At 34.3% G+C, this 20027-nt stretch overlaps 1 protein-coding gene across 1 annotated transcript in view; it reads right to left on the bottom strand.

The window, feature by feature from the left end:
* CUL5 (cullin 5) overlaps positions 1–20027 on the bottom strand; it is a 99790-nt gene that overhangs the window by 14044 nt on the left and 65719 nt on the right. The window contains exons 8-12 of the mRNA XM_036860717.1: positions 17163–17256; positions 15637–15767; positions 15274–15381; positions 12272–12336; positions 687–819 (exon numbers count right to left, since the gene is read on the bottom strand). Coding sequence (XP_036716612.1) covers positions 687–819; positions 12272–12336; positions 15274–15381; positions 15637–15767; positions 17163–17256 — 531 coding nt within the window. The remainder of the gene's footprint in view (positions 1–686; positions 820–12271; positions 12337–15273; positions 15382–15636; positions 15768–17162; positions 17257–20027) is intronic.

Raw genomic sequence — 20027 nt, 5'->3', positions numbered from 1 at the left:
TCTCTCTAACCGCCCCCCCACCCCACCCCCCACCCCACCCTCCGCTTCGCGGGCTGCACCATGCAGCTTATGGGATCTTAGTTCCCCGACCAGGGATTGAACCTGGGCCCAGCAGTGAAAGCAGTCTTAACCACTGGACTGCCATGGAATTCCCCCCTCTCACCCTCTTTGTCTATACTTTCTCTGTATCTTTACTTACTAATTTTTTCCTCTTTGATGTGATGTCTTTGGCTTATATCATATAATAACAAGCAGAGACAAATAAATATGAAAGCAACTAACTTTTTATCTACACTCATTTATCCCTGGCTATCTATTTTGGGCTCTCACAAAAAGAAAAAAGTGAAAAACTCCTGGTCTCTCTAATATCATTCCAAATACCACCAGCTAGCTCCATTTTCCCTTTTTTTGTCCTTTAATACGAGCTAGAATTTAATTGACTTTTAAAAATAATCAAGAAAGGGGAAGAATTAAATACTATTTCCCTTCTGGCAGCTACAGAATAAAAATTTTCAGTAAGAAAAATAACTGCTCTAGAGAGATCTTGCACTGGTAAAATTTCATATTAGCTGCTTAGAGATATACGTTAAAAAAAAAAACAACTGAGGCTATCACAGAAAGTCTTATAAGCAAAACACAAATTCAAAGATAATATAAAAATTTCAAGTTAAAAAAAATTTATGTACCACTTCTTTAAGCTTTGCTTCAATCTCTTCAGAGGTTAGTTTTTTGCTTAATGGCGTTTTTCTTAGCAACATGTCACAGTAATTGGCAAGCAGCTCAGGGCATTTTGATTCAGGCTGAGTTTTTAATCCCACCCTAAAAAACAAATTAAAAGCAGTTGATGAAAATGATTGAATCTGCAAGTATTTTTTCTAAAGCCAATTTTTCACAGATTTCTTATGTTGTATAGATCCAATGGGACTAGGGTAAGCAAGTCTACATCTAGGGTGCATAGTTTAAGGAGGCACTCACTCTTAGGTTCCCATAAGTGCACTTGGAGAACACTGAGAGTGAGACCTCCTTGTATTTTGTAACCTACGTGCCACCTTGCCTCACTCTAGTGGCAGCTTTGCCAATGATCTTTAAAAGATTTTATTAAGATGCTTCTAAAATAGTTTTGAAAAACTGTGTAAATCCTTGCATATTTATAAGTTAACATTTAAAACTTTTTTTTTAAAGCGCTCAGTGTTCGATTTATTTGCAAGATGCTACACAAGTAGCATTCTCCCCTGTTTTTGACGATCTGATTCAGAACATCAATCAATATATGTTAAAACTGTTACTTCACTCTTTGAGACATATCCAATGTAACCTAAATTTCACAGTGATATGATATATATCATCCTCCATTAAAAAAAACTGTAAACAAACTTTCCTTAAACAATGAACTTACATCTCTATTTCACTTTCCTAACAAAACTTTAAAACGAGTGTATTGTATTTTATGTTTGAAAGTCTTTCATTTATTCTTTATCCTACTTTTCTAAACTATATATGTAAATAAATTTAAATTCAACATTTTAAAACTTCGTATGTATAGATAAAATTCAACTGTTATCAGAAATGAGTTGTCCAAATTATTATAAGTACATGACTTAACAAAACAACATAATTATATTGTGTGTGTATATAAAACATATGCATATGCAAAATTTTGTCTATGAGGTGGATGAAACTTTTTTTCCCCTCCCAATTATGAATGCAGGGTATCATCAATTTTACTTCTACTTTTTGTATTTATAAATTTATGTCTTTTCCCTAAAAAAATCTTATTCACATTAAGTTAACAGACAGGACTAGAAGAAGCTTTTCTTATAATGTTACTCAATTCACTAAGCACCTCCTGAGTTATTTGCTAAAAAACACATACTGATCTAACAAAAAAGTTATTTTTTAATAATGGATCAAATTAGCTATCAATTGTGTTGAAAGCAAATAATTAGAAACCATTTTGCAAAAGGATATATAATATCTTGTCATTAGAAATTCATTTTCTGTACAACAATACCAATTATTTCAAAATATTCCTTTCTTACACAACTTGGAGGCATTTTACAATTCAAGGCACATACCATAGTAAGAATGAAGAGAGATATGCCTTTCTTTACAAAATAGGGAAGAGTAATTCTGGAAAGGAGAAGTGAAAGGAGAAACTGCAATACTTCCACCAGAGGGCTCAATTTCAGAAAAAAGTAGATGTGGAAGTTGAGGATTTAGAAAGTGATTTCCTTAAAAGTACCTACACTGGCATTCTCTTGGGAATTCTTTCTGTATATCTTGAGGTAGATAGAGCAAGTATAAAGACCACTAACTTACTTCATAAGAATCTATCCATCTCCTCCAATCTATTCACATTGCCAATGCCTAGCTTCTGTGTGAACTGCTGTAATAACTGCAGTGGTCTATCTCCCTTCCTCCAATTCAACAGGTTGAGAAGACAGTTTTCAGTCTTTTATTGTTGTTTCTTTGGTATTGTGTCATTCCCCCGATCTCTGGCTTTTTGTGTTTTGCTTTGTTTTTTTCCAGTTTTTAGCTGTTTTACTATGATGTACCTAGGAATGATTTAATTTGTAGTTATCATGCTTGAGATTCAAAGAATTGCTTGAATACAGAAGTTGGCATCTTTTGGCAATCTGAAAAAATTCTGGTCAATAGCTCATACCTCCTTTTCCTTTCTCTATGATTCCAATTACATATCGCTATAGATATATTACCTTTTCTCAGGTAACAATTTCTACCTATTTGTCTATTAATATGTATTATTTACTCATTATTATTCATGATCTATTTAAGATTCTTACTGAGATATAATTCACATACCATACAATTTATCCATTTGAAGTGTGCAATTCAATGTTTCTTTAAAGTATATTCACAAGGTTGTACAACTATCATCAAAATAAAATTTTAAACATTTTCATTACCCCAAAAACAAACCCCATACTCATTAGTAGTCAAATCTCATTTTCCAGCTATCCCTCCCTCCCAGCCCCTGGTTATAACTAATCTACTTTCTGTCTCTATGGATTTCCTTATTCTGGACATCTCATATAAATGGAAGCATACAATATGTGACCTTTTGTGACTGGTATCGTTTACTCAGCATAATGTTTTTATGATTCATCCGGATCATAGCACATATCCATTCATTCCTTCAAAAAATATTATCCTTTTATCATGGTCAAAAGATTTAGCATATTAGCCATTTTAAGTGTACAATTCAGTGGCCTTAAGTACATTCACAATGTTCTGCAAATATCATCACTATCTATGTCCAGAACTTTTTCATTATCCCAAACAGAAACCCTATACTCATTAAACAATAACCTTCCATTCCCTCCTATCCCCAGTTCCTGGTAACGTCTATCCTACTTTTCTGTATCAATAAATTTGCCTATCCTAGATACCTCATATAAGTGGAATCATAAAAAATTTGTCCTTTTGTGTCTGACTTATTTCACGTCTCAAGGTTTCACTCATGTTGTAGCATGTATCAGAATTTCTTTCCTTTTATGACTAAATAAAATTCCATTGCATAGATATACCACATTTTGCTTACCCATTCATCAGATAATGGACATTTGGGTTGTTTCCATTTTTTGGCTATTAAGAATAATGCTGCTATGAACATTTATGTACAAGTTTTTGAGTAGATATATGTTTTCATTTCTTTGGGTATATACCCAGGAGTGGAGCTGATGGGTCACATGTTAACTTTACGTTAAACTTCTTGAGGAACTACAAAATTGTTACCACAGTAGCTGTGTACCAAGTATAATGATCCCAATCTCTCTCCGCATCTTCACCAACACTTGTTAATGTCTTTTTAATTTTAGCCATCTTAGTGGGCGTGAGTGGTATATCACTGTGGTTAAGCTATTAATCTTAATTATTTTAAAGTCCTTATCTGCTAACTCCAATAGTGGGATCACCTGAGAGTCTGCTTCTGAAATTATTTTTCTCTTAGTTGACCATAAATTTCTCTGCCATCACAGGACTAGTAATGTTGTACTGAATACTATGCACTGCATATAAAAGAATCATGAAGGGGGAGAGGGATAAATTAGGAGTTTGGGATTAACATATACACACTATTATATATAAGACAGATAACCAACAAGGATCTACTGTATAGCACAGGGAACTATACTCAATATTTTGTAATAATCTACAAGAAAAAAGAATCTGAAAAAAAATACATGTATAACTTAATCACTTTGCTGTACACCTGAAATTAACACAACATGGTAAATTAACTGTACTTCAATTAAAAAAAAAAAAAAAAGAATCACAGAGGCACCAGACAATGTTTATCTTCCATTAAGAATGTGTGTTCACTCTTTGTTCTGCTATGGCAGAGGCTGATCACTTTAATCCAATCAAACTATTTTGGTTTAAGGATGGGTTGTAGTTTTGTTAAGAATCAGTCTACCTCTGGTTACCCACTGAATCTAAGGAATGTCCCTCCTGGGCTTTCAATTGAGAGTCTAGTGAGTTTTGTCATTCCAGTCCTGTGTGACCACCAAAAGCTCTACTGTCCCCCAGCAGTACTGCTCAGCCTGAGCGAAACCTAGATTCTCAGTTACTTCTTTTCAGGGAAACACAGCTACAAAGCATCAGCTAACTTCTGAAAGGTTCTCTCTCATTTCTATAACTTTCAAATATTTTGTTCTAGTTGCTTCTGTAGCTCTTTGATAATATTAAAATGACTATTTCCTAAATTTACCTGATTTTCCTGATTGTTCTCAGTGGAAGCACTGGCTCACCATGAACTACTATATTCCTCCTCAGGAGTGAGTCTCCCAAATAACCTGGATGATACCAGCAGCTTTATTCTTCTAGAACATTACCTCTACCACCTCCAATAGCCACAACACTCATGTTCTACTGCCTGAATCATCTAGTAATACTCATTTTATTCCACAGAAATTTTCTACTTAATCTGGAGCTAAAGACAGGACCTGGTCACCTTAGAATAAAAAAAATAAAGAGAAAGTAATCCCCACTTCTGGGAATTTAGACTGTAGAAACAGATATAAAATGGCAAATGTACAATATTATTCACTGGAGCACTATTATTAGTAATAGCAAAGTATCAGAAAATACTTAGTGTAGAAATAAAGGATCAATTAAATAAACTATGCTATATGTACCAGACATAACACCATGCTGCTATTAAGAATAACAAAGCTATGAAAAAAACTACAGCTAACATACTAATTAGGAACAAGACAAGGATGTCAACATTCACCACTGCTGTTCATCACTGTGCTAGAAGTTCTATCTAGAGCTAGAAGTTCTAGTTAGAGCAATTAGGCAAGAAAAATAAAAACATCCAAATTGCAAAGAAGGAAATAAAAGTGTCTCTATTCACAGATGTCATGACCTTCTATATACAAAGTATTAAAGAATCCACAGAAAAGCTACTAGAGCCAATGACTGAATTTATTAGCAAAGTTGCAGGGTACAAGATCAACACACAAGAATCAGTTGTGTTTTCATACGCCAGCAATGAACAATCCAAAAGGAAATTATATAAACAATTTCATTTATAATAACATCCAAAAGAAAAACATACCTAGAAATAAACTTAACCAAGGACATGAAAGCCCAAGCAGAGTAAAAGAGCCATCCTTGCAGGGTTGCAGCTTTGCATGGGGTGTCAAAGCCACTAGAAAGGCCTAGCATCCAGGCATCAAAGACCAAACAGGTAAGGGGTGTGCTGACATGAAGGAGTGGCCAGGTATGGAGTATGAGAGAAGAGACCAAATAGGTAAGGAGGGTGCCCATGCAAGGAGAAGGCACAATGGGAGGCATTAAGGCTCCAGTTGGATGAGGAAGGCATTCATGTAGGGGGTGGCCCAGTCTGGGGAGTCAGAGCCTCAGCAGGGTGAGGAATGCATTCACAAAGAAACAAGGTGAGGTATTGTAGTTGTAAATGCATATGTGTACCTTTAGTTTGTCCACTGAGAGGCTCTAGGACCAGTGACACCACAATAGCAATGAATACACCTAGCACCAGATTTTGTCCACTAAATACCAACGTCCACTAAAAGCAACTAGAGCTTTGTGAAAAAATGGCTGACCCTGAGGCTAGGCAAGGGAAAGTACAAAATGAATCTGTAAATCCTCACATCCCAAAAAGAAAGAAGAATTTACTGTAAAAAGGACCCAGAAACCAGCTCCCACTAGTGAAATCTAGGATAATCTAAAAATCAAAACAAAGAATAAAAGTAAATTATGGGAGTTCCCTGGTGGTCTAGTGGTTAGGATTTGGTGCTTTCACTGCTGTGGCCCGGGTTCAATCCCTGGTTGGGGAACTGAGATCCTGTAATCCATGCAGCACAGCAACCCACACCCCCCCCACCAAAAAAAAAAGTAAATTATAACCCATTGAATAAAAATAGTAAACTATGAGTTCATACTGAGATGATAAATCAATGTACGAATTGAAAATTTAATGAGCAATGATGGGATCTTTACATAGTTTTAAAGTACCTGTCAAAAAATACTTAATTACAAAAAGAAAAAGAATTGAGTGGAGAAGTCTGGCATACACCAACTTAATCAGGTGATCAACCTAAACAAAATCAGTACTGGGATAAATCAAAATCATGTACCCTCCCTCAGATAAGATGCAATGAGGGAAGTCCCTGGTGGTCCAGGGGTTATGACTCCACACTTTCACTGCTGAGGGCCCAGGTTCAATCCCTGGTCGGAGAACTAGGATCCAGCAAGCCATGTGGCGCAGCCAAAAAAAAGATTCAGTGAGAAAAATAAACTTTCACTTCTGCCAAAGATGCAAACCTGAATCTAATCATAAAAAACATCAGATTAACTCACACTAAGGGACATCCTACAAAATAATTGGACTGTAATCTTCAAAATGTCAAGGTAATGAGAGTCAAAGGAGAGATAGTTCCACACCAAAGAAAAAGGAATATAAGAACTAAATGCAAAAAAAAAAAAAAAAAAAACTAAATGCAACACATGATTCTGCAATGGATCCTTCTGCTATAAAAAATACAACATGGTCAATAAATTTAAAGGGATTTGCGGAGTAGATGGTTATTATGCATCAAAGACAATTTTCTGACTTTGATAGTTGTATTGTGATTATATTTGTAGAAAATATACACTAGTGTACTTGGAATAATGAGCAACTTACTCTCAAATGGTTCCAGAAAAAAAAGTTTTAATGTATTTCCAAAGAGAAAAGGATAATAAACTTACAACTATATGTACGTTATTTTGACAACTGAGAAGAAAAGATTCCTTGTAAAGCACCACTTAACCAAAACTACAACTAGATTAAATTTAAAAATTTGAAATGCCTGTGTCTATTAAAGGAATCGAACTTGTGATCACTATCTGCCCATAGAGAAAACTCCCGACCCAAACGGTTTTACTAATGAATTCTACCAAACATTTAAGGAAGAAGTGATGTCAATTAAACTAATTCTTTTAAAACATACTAAAGGAGGGAATAACTCTCCATACTTTTTGAGGCCAGCATAATCCTGAAACCAGAAAAAGACAAAGATATCGAAAAAATGAAAACTGTACAAGGCACAAAGGCCAGAAAGAAAGTGGTAAATCCACAAATATAGACAAAAAATATTTAACAAAACACTGGCAAATTAAATCCAGGAATATATAAAAAGAATAATACAGCACGACCAAGTAGAATTTATCCCAAGAATTCAACCTTGGTTAAATGTTTTCTTAAAAAAACCTATGTATCCTGAAGAAGAAAAATGGAGCTGAAGGAATCAGGCTCCCTCACTTCAGACTATATTACAAAGCTACAGTCATCAAAACAGTCTGGTACTGGCACAAAAACAGAAATATAGATCCATTGAGCAGGATAGAAAGGCCAGAAATAAACCCATGCACCTATGGTCAATTAATCCATGACAAAGGAGGCAAGAATATACCATGGAGGAAAGACAGTCTCTTCAATAAATGGTGCTGGGAAAACTGGACAGCTACATGTAAAAAAATGAAATTAGAACACTCTCTAACATCATACACAAAAATAAACTCCAAATGGATTAAAGACCTAAATGTAAGACTGGACACTATAAAACTCTTAGAGGAAAACATAGGCAGAACACTGTTTGACATAAATTGCAGCAGTATCTTTTTTGGATCTACCTTGTAGAGTAATGAAAATAAAAACAAAAATAAACAAATGGGACCTAATTAAACTTAAAAACTTTTGCATAGCAAAGGAAACCATAAACAAAATGAAAAGACAATCCACAGAATGGGAGAAAATATTTGCAAATGAAGTGACTTGACAAGGGATTAATCTCTAAAATATACAAACAGCTCAGGAAGCTCAATATCAGAAAAACACCAAACAACCCAATCAAAGAATGGGCAGAAGATCTAACTAGACATTTCTCCAAAAAAGACATACAGATGGCCAAAAACACATGAAAAAATGCTCAACATCACTAATTATTAGAGAAATGCAAATCAAAAATACAATGTCACCAGTTAGAATGGTCATCATCCAAAAGTCTACAATACAAAAATACAAAATACAAATACAAAAATACAATATACCAGTCAGAATGGCCATCATCAAAAAGTCTACAAACAATAAATACTGGAGAGGGTGTGGAGAAAAGGGAACCCTCTTGCACTGTTGGTGGGAATGTAAATTGATACAACCACTATGGAGAACAGTATGGAGGTTCCTTAAAAAACTAAAAATAGAGCTACCACATGACCCAGCAATTCCACTCCTGGGCATATGTCCAGAGAAAACTATAATTTGAAAAGATACATGCACCCCAATGTTAATTGCAGCACTATTTACAATAGCCAGGACATGGAAGAAACCTAAATGTCCATCAAAAGGGGAATGGATAAAGAATATGTGGTACATATATACAATGGAATATTACTCAACCATAAAAAAGAATGAAATAATGCCATTTGCAGCAACATGGATGGACCTAGAAATTATATTAAGTGAAGTAAGTCAGACAAATATTATATGATATCACTTATATGTGAAATCTAAAAAAAATTAAACAAACATTTACAAAACAAAGAGACTCACAGACTTCAAAAACAAACTTATGGTTATGAACGGGGAAACGTGTGTGTGTGGGGGGGGGATAAATCAGGTGTTTGGGATTAACATATACACACTACCATATATAAAAAAAATCATCAACAAAGACCAACTCTACAGCACAGGGAACTCTACTCAATATTCTGTAATAACCTAAATGGGAAAAAAGTCTGAAAAAGAATGGATATATGTATATGTATAACTTAATCACTTTGCTGTACACCTGAAACTAACACAACGTTGTAAATCAACTATACTCCAATATAAAATAAAAATTAAAAAGCAGAACTGAGGTTTCCCTCAGGTTTCTTTCTGAGAAGAAATTCTGCCCAAAGATGTATAATCAATTCTTGCCCAAGAATTTCCAGCCTGCTAGCCTGCCCTACAAACTTTGGATTTGCCAGCCCCCACAATTACATAAGCCAATTCCTTTAAATAAATCTCTATCTCCCCACTCCCCTCCCCCAAATCAATGTATTTCACCACATCAAAAGAATAAGGAAGAAAAACCTTCTGGTCATTTCAACACAGAAAAAGCATTTAATAAGTCAACACCCGTTCATTATCAAACTTTCAGCAAATTAGGAATAAAAAACAACCCAATTAAAGGCATCTATGAAAAACCCTCACCTAACTTTGTACTTAATGACAAAATATTAAGGCTTTTCCCCTAAGCTTGCCAAAAAAGGCAAGGATGCCCACTCTCACTTCTGTTCAACACTGTACTTATGATCCTAGCCAGTGCATCAATCCAGAAGAAGAAATAACTGGTATAAAGATTAGAAAGGAAGAAATAAAGCTGCCTTATTCAAAGATTACATGATTTTTTACATAGAAAATCTTAAGAAATCTAAAAAAGAACTACTAGAACTAATAACTTTAACAAGGTAACAGGGGGTAAGATCAATATACAAAAATCAACCATATTTTTATATACTAGTAAAATACCAGAATATCAAAAGCACTCAAGGGAAAAAAAGAACAAAGTTATACCAGCTGACTTAAAGACTTACTGCAGAACTATATTAATCATGGCTGTTTGTAACGGCCAAAGGATACCCATTTAATTCAATGGAATAGAATAGAAAGTCCAGAAAAACATACATATTTTTAAGTCACTTGATTTTTCACAAAAGACACCAAAGCAGCCCAGTGGGGAATGGGAAGTATTTCCAACAAATGGTGATGAAACCACTTGCTATCCATACAGAAAAGAAAAAAATGAAATTTAATCCCTAACTTACACTATATGCAAATATCAATTTAAGGTGGCTCTTAAATGTAAATATGAAAGCTAAAAAGTATAAAGCTTCTAGAAGAAAACAGAAGGTTATCTTCTTGTCCTAGTGTCAGAGGTAGACAAAGGTTTCCTAGACAAAACATAGAAAGCAAAATCCACAAAAGAAAAGCATATATCTTACAAAGGACCTACATACAGAATATATAAGAACTCACAGCTCACTAATAAAAAGGAACAACCCAATAGAAAAAAAACAGGCAAAAAATCTGAACACTGTTTAAAGAAAAATATAAGAGTACCAAAAATACCAAAAAAGTGTTCAATATCAATAGACATGAGGGAAATGGGAATCAAAACTATACTGAGATAATACTACATACATCCAGAATGACTAAAATTAAAATGACAACACTAAACACTGGCAAGAACAAGGATTAAGTGGTATTCTCATACTTTGCTGGTGGGAGTGTAAAACAGTACAACCACTTTGGAAAGCAAACCACTGTGATACGAAAAACATGGATAAATCTTAAAAACACTATGCTGAGTTGAAAAAAGCTGTACACAAAAAGTACATATTGTATGAATTCCATTTATATGCAGTCCTAGATCAGGCAAAACTAACCTATGTTGAAATAATCAGAACAATAGTTGCCTTCTGGAAGGAGGTGGGACTGATTGGAAATAGACATGAGGTAATTAAATTCTCAAGGATGATGAAGATATTGTGTATCTTAATAGGGATGTAGGCATTTGTCAAATCTCACAAAATTATACACGTAAGATTTATGGATATGACTGTAGGTAAATTTTATCTCAAAACAAACACAAAATTCAATTAACGACTGCATGCTAAAGTGTTTAGGGAGCAAAGTTTACTGATTCTTGCAACGTCTTTTGAAATGCATTTAAAAGTTGACTGATGGATGTATAGGGAGATACATATAAATATACATATACGTATACATATAAAGATACATATACATATAAATAAAGCAACAGAGTGACTTTACTCTTCAGTTTGAAAATTTTCATTAAAAAATGCTGGGAGTAGAGGAGAATAAGTAAGATCTTTATGTATTCATATGAAGAGATCTCCAAGATGTAGTGTTATATGTTTCATATTTATAAAGAGAACACAATAAATGCCCTTCTAAACAATGCCAATAAAACTGTATGACCCAAGTGTCTTCCACTGTGACGGCACTCAAATAACTTACACGGTTCAAAAAAATACAAAATGAAAATGATTAAAAAAAAAAAACAACAACAAAGCCCTGAACAATTACTTTTCCTTCTTGAGAAATGCTATTTTCGAATATTTTAGCATTGTGTATAAAATTTATTTAAAATTAAGAAAGAAGATTTTTCCAATTAACCTTTAGCACTACTTAGTACAACTCTGAAGATACTATAACTAACTCAGATTAATATTTCATTAACTTTTCATTTTCAGATTTTCTGTAATAGTAGTAGCACAAATAAATCCATCTTACTTGAGATGAGATCTCACCAATGAGAGATCAACTAAAAAAATAAACACATAAAAATTTACATTGAAATTGATTTCCCTTAAAATCATTACGGTGAATAGAGTCATATTTAATGCTTTTGTAGGTTATAAAATAACTTTGGTGAATAACAAGGAGGGAAAAACAAGTAGAGATTCAAAAAGATTAAGAACAAAACGTTTTTTTACTGAAAAAAATAAGGTCAACATTCTTTGCTCATAAGAGGAGATAATATAAAATTTAAAATCAAGACAGAATTTTTAATAATCAAAGGCAGCAAAAATCATAAAAGTTAAAAAAATGAAAAACAAACCTGATAGGATTAGGGAAACAGGGCACTTTGCATATCCAATAACATATAATACACTCCAAAAAATTTAAGAATTTTAATGTAAGCATTTTAAACATATGATTTAAAAAACTTACCCTTTCTGCTTCAAAGGTAATTCAAGTTTAAATATGGTAGCATCATTAACAACTGCTTTATATGCCTGAAAATAATATAAAATAAGATACGAACATTATTTTTAATACTTAAAATAGTTAATTATAATTCTAAAAATACATAAAATACAAATTAGTTTTTATTTTTAATGATGTATCTGGCCTGACAGAATTTTTCAAGTCAATGATTTCAACATGCTCTTTCTCATGTTATGATTATCATTATTCTCAAGTGAGGTCTTAACGCTGCCTGACAACCATAACATTTTCTCTTGTCCACACATTCTCCTAGAAAACATTTTCATACCACCTCCTTTCTTTTCAAACCTCCAATATTTCCTCTCCCATGCATACTCTCAGCTGATGATGTGGTTTCCTATTTCACTGAGAAAATCGAAGTAATCAGAATTCCCTCCTTTTTTCTCCTGTATCATCAATTTCCCCCCCCCTCCATTATTTCTACAGCCTCAATATGCATACATATTATTCTTTAAATCTTAAAAATTCTCTTTTGGCTTTGTCCACCTTCAGCTACTGCCCCATATTTCTCTCTCTTTAAGCTAAACTCCTAGAAGAATTATCTAACTCACTGTCGCTAATTTCTCTACTACCATTCTTATTTGAAACTGTTCTAAACAGGCTTTCACACTACTACTCCAACAAATCATTCTTGTCAAAGTCACTCACAACCCCCATGTTGCTGAAGACAATGGTTAATCCCCATCTTATCTGACCTATCAGCAGCATTTTAAAACAGCAGATCATGCCCTCCTCCTGCAAAGTGCTTTTTCCACTTGTTTTCTAGCACAGCACTCTCCTGGTCATTCCACTCATTCTCCTCTCTCCTCAGGAAAGATGGCTGGTTCCTCATCGTTCTGATAACTAACTTTTAAATGCCCCAGACCAGTCCTTGGATCTCTTCTCTTTGCTATTTTCACTCTTACTTTGGAGATCATAGCCACTGTCAGTGCTTTAAAAACCATCTATATGCTGAAGCTCCCAGATTTATTTTTGCAGGCCCGTCCCCTCCCTTAAGCTCCAGATTTGATGTTGCCATATGGATGTTTAATAAGCATTTCAAAGTTAACTTGTTCAGAACTGAGTTCCTAATCTCTCTTCAACCATCTCCCCAAAACCTGCTTCTCCCAAAGTCTTCATCTTCCCTCATCTCAGCAAGCATATACTTCTAATTGATCAGAACAAAAATCTGAGTGTCATCCTTGACTGATCTTTCTATCACATTCCACATCTGATTCCATTAGCAAGTCCTGTATAGCCTATTTTTACAATATAATCAAAATCCAACCACTTTTGACTACCTCCACCTACTATCGTTCTGAGCAGAGCTTCCATAATTACTTAACTGAATTACTTAAATAGATTCTTAACCCATTTCCTTGCTTCCTCTCTTGCCCCCTTCAGTCTATTCTTTTTGCAGCAGGCAGGTGATCCTAATAAAATGTAAGTCAGATCCTGTCATTTGATTCAAGATCTTTCTATGACTTTCTATCCTACTCAGAGTAGAAATGAAACTCCTTACCATGGCTCAGTCTTAACATGATCCGGCCTCCTGTTATCTCGGACTACTTATCTCTGATTTCCTACTATTCTCCCCCTCACTCAATCCACTCTGGCCACAATGATCTCTTTCTTCTCTGGTTCTGGAACATGACAGGTATAATCCTGCCTTAGAGCCTTTGCATTTGCTCTCCCCTCAGGCTAGAGTATTATTCCCTCAGAGAGCCACATGACTTATTCCTTATCAACTTCAATCTTGATTTGAATGTCACCTCATATAAAGCCTTTGCAGGCCACTCACTTTAATATTTCAAATGACCTCATTACCTCCATACTCCCTTAACCCTTTTCCTACTTTATCTACCTATGTACCTTACCTACCTACCTTTCTTTCTATCCATTTATTTATCTAAAGGTAGACAGACAGTAATTTTAAAAAAATGCTACTGGAGAAAGTTCATTGTGTTTTTAGAGTCTAGAAAATAATTTCACTTGGGAAGTAAGGAAAGGTAGTTGAAGAGGGGGAAAAACTAATGGTAATTCTAGTGATAGGTTTATGATATTAAAAAAGATATGGGGCTTCCCTGGTGGTGCAGTGGTTAAGAATCCGCCTGCCAATGCAGGGGACACGGGTTCGAGCCCTGCTCTGGGAAGATCCCACATGCCGTGGAGCAACTAAGCCCGTGCACCACAACTACTGAGCCTGTGCTCTACAGCCCGTGAGCCACAACTACTGAGCCCTCATGCCACAACTACTGAAGCCCGCACGCCTAGAGCCCATGCTCCGCAACAAGAGAAGCCACCTCAAGGAGAAGCCGGCGCACCACAACGAAGAGTAGCCCCCGCTCACCGCAACTAGAGAAAGCCCACGTGCAGCAATGAAGACCCAATGCAGCCAAAATTAAATAAATAAATAAATAATAAAATAAATAAATAAATTTATTTTTTAAAAATTAAAATAAAAAATAAAAAGATAACGACTCTAAGGATAATACTGTTTCATTATCATTATCCTAGACTATAATGATGGGAAAGAAGGTATGGAAAGCAAGGATAAATGTGATATAACTCTCACAAGAGCCCTATGAAAGGAAACAGGACAGAGAAATCAACTCTGCTTGGGATAGGATGTGGGGGGAGGCAGAGTATCAAGGAAATTCCAGGAGAAGTATACTTTGAGCTGAGTCTTAAAGGAAGGATGAATAAGAATTCAATAATCAATAATATTCAAAAACAGGAAAACATTCTTGAAAAATTAAGAGAGCAACTTTCTAGCTAAATTCTGGTTCACAAGCATACCCAATGCTTACAAAAGCATAGAAGAAACTAAATATAATATGGTTGCCCTCCACTGATGAAAAATCAGAGTTGCTAGGTTTTTTAGTTTGTAATTTAATAGCATAATGATGCAAGTTTCTTATTAAAATTAAATTATGACAACAGTGTTAACATACAGGAATATATACCTTGTCTCTTGCAGTAAGAAATCGTGGATCATCTTGAAAAGCTTCTTTGACAAGTCTACTAAATCTATTAAACAGTGTAAGTAACTGCTCAACATATTTCTCAGAGTCCTAAAAATAAAGTGTTTTATATTAAGTTGAGTTTAAAAAAAAAAAATACAAAAAATGAGAAAATATAAACATAATTTTTATAACACACTATAGCTTTAAAATTTGGGAACTTTTCTGAAATATTTTTTTATTAAGAAAGGTGTTCCAACATTACTGTTTTGCCATCAATTTAAAATACCCAATTTTAAATACCCTATCCTGCATTTACAAAATAACTTTGATATATATCTATCATTGTCATTGAGGAGAACTTACAGTAGTAATAGTTTCAGCAGCTGCTACCATATCTGCCAGGCCTGCACTGATGATATGTTCCTCCAAGTCTTTCAACATTGGCTCTATCCCATTAGGAACTTTGTCCATTAATGAAAACATCAAATGTAATTCTGAAATGACAGAACACACCCATGTAATCATTTCATCCATCAGAACAGACTTTCTCTTTGATTTGTATCATGGATCTAGAATGCCTATGATAATAAGAGTGTGGGGAAATATGAGCTGGAAGTTGATAGCTTTACTAGTATTCTGTGGGTGCAATTAGTTTAGGAGTTGTTATAGTAAGTACTATAACTTCCTGATCTACAATCTCAGTCTGACAAATATTATTTTTAAAAGAAACTCTAATTAAAGTGATCACACACTGCAAAACCCGACGCCTCTTAAAAGGTGAGTCATTTGACCTTCAATGCAATAGAATATATTTATTCTAAGAAATACAAAAGTTTACACAGAAAATTAGTTACATTTCGTAAAGTAGATGCAATATTAAATACACAATACACAGTCACATCACTAAGGGGTAAAATAATGTCCTCAGATTGTCCAGAGTAACAAGGTAATATAAAACTGTATTCATAAAGAATTTTTCAGTTTATAAAAAGCACTTTCTCCCATTATCCCATTTAATTGACCTTCACAATAATCCTACCTCACAGAATGGTTACCACTAGATAAATCCTTTTGAAGGGAGTCCACCTTGGATCAGACATAATTCTACTTAGTTTGGCATACAGAAATTCAAATATTTCGTTTATGCCAAATGAGAAACTTGCTTTTACTCCAAAATACTTCTGAAGAGTGTATAGACTTAAGTGAACTGAAATACATACTTGAAAGACAACTAGAGATTAAATAGGACCTTGCAATTTTATGCAATGAAATCTAGAGAGTAATACATCAAAATGTTAAAAGTGGTTGTCTCTGAGTAGTAAGGATATGGGTAATTTTTACTGTATTCTTTTTGGTATTAATGTACTTGCTACCTCCCAAAACAGAACTTTATCATATTTAAGTAATAAAAAAATAACATTTAAGTAATAAAAAATACACTTCAGAAATCTTAAATTATAAGATATTTGGGGGGAGAGGGATGAAGACTACAAACATAGAGTGTTTTATTACTTTTAAAAATATTTGCCACAAGGTTCCACACAAAAGTCAAAATACCTAGTTCTATCCTTTACCACATGTTTACCATTTAAATTAGCCTTTAAAAGCAGCATCCTACTTTTGAGAACAAATTGAAATTCGCATGTGAGCACACACAAACATACTGATACCTAAGGGGGAGAAATGCTTAAAACATAAGTTTATAAAGAAGATTTTCTTTACAGTGTTTCTAAATATGCTAAATATTTTTATCATTTTCTTTACGCAGTTTGCCATAACAAAAATACCTATGTATAAAAGAATGATCTAACAGCAATTTATTAAAAGTGATGTGCTTCAAAGATATCCTCTTAAAAGAGTATGAGAACTTTATGTGATGTTTTACCTACTTTCAGTTTCATTTCGCTTGATCATGCCTTGGCACTCTGCTAAGATAGTCTCTTTAAAGGATGTCACCAGGGCATTTACACAGCATTCCATGAGCTGAAATACATCAAAAATTGGTCAAGGCTATTATAAGCACAAATAAGGCACAAATCTATTCCACTCCATTTTGCTTCATAGTTCCATAAAACCACAATGTTCAACAACAGCAAAAAACTAAGAATACTGAAAGTAGCTTTTACTTACCTTTACTAGAGGATTGTTGAAGATGGATACTCTTATTTTAGTTTACCAAAGCATACTTCCCCCTAAGGAAAAGGCTATGGAACTTAGGTTCTCTTTAGAAATTTTAATGAAAGTCCCCAACAAGGGGAGGAAAAAAACCTTTTTAATGTACAAAACAAACTGAAAAACTAAACTTCAATGAACTCTTATCTGGAGAGAACCTGTGTTGGAATTAGATTCTAAAATGCTAGAAGTATGAACATCCACTCAACACATAGTAGGTTTCATTGCTGTGAGCACCAAAGAAGTGTTAGGATACAGAGAAGAATAAGCTATAACCTCTGCTTTGGAGAAGATCACTGTCTTATTGAGGGTGGGGAGGGAAGCAAACTTTAATAAATACAACTCAGTTAAGTGGCAAAACACACACACACACAAACAGAAACAAACCAAGGAACTACTATTTTTTTCTGGGTAGTTAAAAAGGTCTCATCCACAAGATGAAATCTAAATTGGATCTTGAAAAGTAAGTACAAATCTTAAAATGGATTGGGTATTCTAAGAAAAAGAAGCTGAATATGAAGAGACAGTGGGAGAGAAAGCTAGAAAGGTAGACTGGAGCCAGATTATGAATGAAAATCTATGGTTTGGGATTTTACTCTATAGGTAGGGAAGGTTTTAAACAGAAGATAAATGTAATGAGCTTCTATTCCCCCACCAAGTCATTTTTAAAAGGACAGTCTAACGTCAGCAAGGTAGGTGGTACTGAGTGGTGGTAGGGAGAATGGCAAACATGGCTGTTGAAAGATTCCAAGTAAGATGGTCAGGGTCTAATGTTCTGGCTGGCTCCATTCCATCACTGCTCCTTCGTGTCATATATTTACTCTCCTTGCAGGTATCAAAATGAACAGGTTGTGATTACTAACACAAGGTACACTAAGGCTGATATCTCTCTTCTGAAAAACAGATCATCTGTCTGTATTAAGGAAGGGAATTGTGTGTGCCTTAAAAGTTCTTTCCTAAAAATTCCTCTTGGAATTGACATAATGTTGTTAAATTACTGAAGTTAAATTTAGGTAATGGAGATTCATTATATCACTGTTTCCACTTATTAAAATGTTAAAAAGATTTCCATAATAAAAGGGTTTTTTTCAGGTCCCTCCCTCTTTGAGAATTACACTAATGACTTTAAAGTCCATGTACGTCAATTTCTGCCCTAAGAAAAACAACATACATATGAAGTGGTTGAGAAATTTCTGCCAAGGTGGGAAGCTCTGCCCCAATTACTGAGTAATCTCATTCTATACCAGCTCTGGAATATGCACAATGGAACACTCCCACCTTTGACAGAGAATAGGTAAATCTAACTATATACAACTAATGAAGAAAAAAGAGAAAGTGCAATCAGATTAAGCTCTGTTTTCTAAAATAAGCTCTATTTTCTGTTTTCTAAAATAATCTCTGTTTTCTGTTTCACTGAAAATTTACACTTGAACATAATCTAGTTCAGGAGTAGTCCAAATTTTGCAGACTCCAAAAATCGTGTGTCTTGTGTTTCAAACTGTTGTGAAATGTTTTAATGGCTGTGACCAGCTTTTTTTTTTTTAATATAGAACAGAACAAAAAAAAAATCAGAGTGCATCACATATAAAAACAATGAATATTATTTCATAACATTGTTTCAGCTATGAGCAAATAAACAAAGCATATACTAAGTCACAATAAAAAATATATTTCTTATTGTGGGTTACAATGAGGATTTAAAGGAGAGACTAGGGAGGCTAGATGTCCAGTGGTTAGGACTCGGGCTCTCACTGCCATGGGTCTCGGTTCAATCCCTGGTCAGAGAACCAAGATCCTGCAAGCCACGTGGTGCAACCAAAAAAATAACATAACATAACATAAACGAGAGGCTAAATTGACAAGATAGTTGAGGTAAACTGAGCAGAATTTGGTAACTGCTTAGATGAAAGGAGTTAGGGATATAAAGGTTACTGAAGCACTTTCTAGCTTGAAAGGTCAAACAAGTTATTATAATAACAAATATCTTTTAATGAGCACCTACTCTGTACGAAGCATTGTGCTAAATGCTTTACATACATTATCTGATTAACCCATATGTCATTTAACTCATGAAAACCTTATGAGGCAGATATTTAACATATGAGGAAACAAGCTTAGAGAGGCTAAGTAACTTACAAATGTTACACAATTAGTTCATAAGGTCTTGAGCTGTAATATGAGGCCAGGTATGTGACTCCAAGCCTACAACTTTTGATACTACATTAAAAGAGCAAGTATATACTTAGTAATGGCTATGTGCTCAGAAATGAGTTAAGTGTTGTAAGGAATAGAGAAGATAAAACATGGTTTATACACTCAATGCTGTTACAATCCAGTTGGGGATATTTAACTATAGTGTATCTAAAATGTGTGCATACTTCATACATAACAGAGGTATATGAAAAGTTCAATTTCACCAATAAAGCAAAGAGATGGAAATAAACACATTATTACGACACTATAAATAAACTTCACAAGGACACAGACTGTTCCATCCAGCTATATATTCATGCACTCAACACATTCGGTGCTTGATAAATAACACAACAAAGTAGCCTATAATCTGCTACTAAATCAAGTTG

This window comes from Balaenoptera musculus, chromosome 8 (genome assembly GCF_009873245.2).
Source record: "Balaenoptera musculus isolate JJ_BM4_2016_0621 chromosome 8, mBalMus1.pri.v3, whole genome shotgun sequence".
NCBI lineage: Eukaryota > Metazoa > Chordata > Mammalia > Artiodactyla > Balaenopteridae > Balaenoptera > Balaenoptera musculus.
Note: the sequence above shows the minus strand (reverse complement) of the source record. Positions and strands in the feature narration are given on the sequence as shown.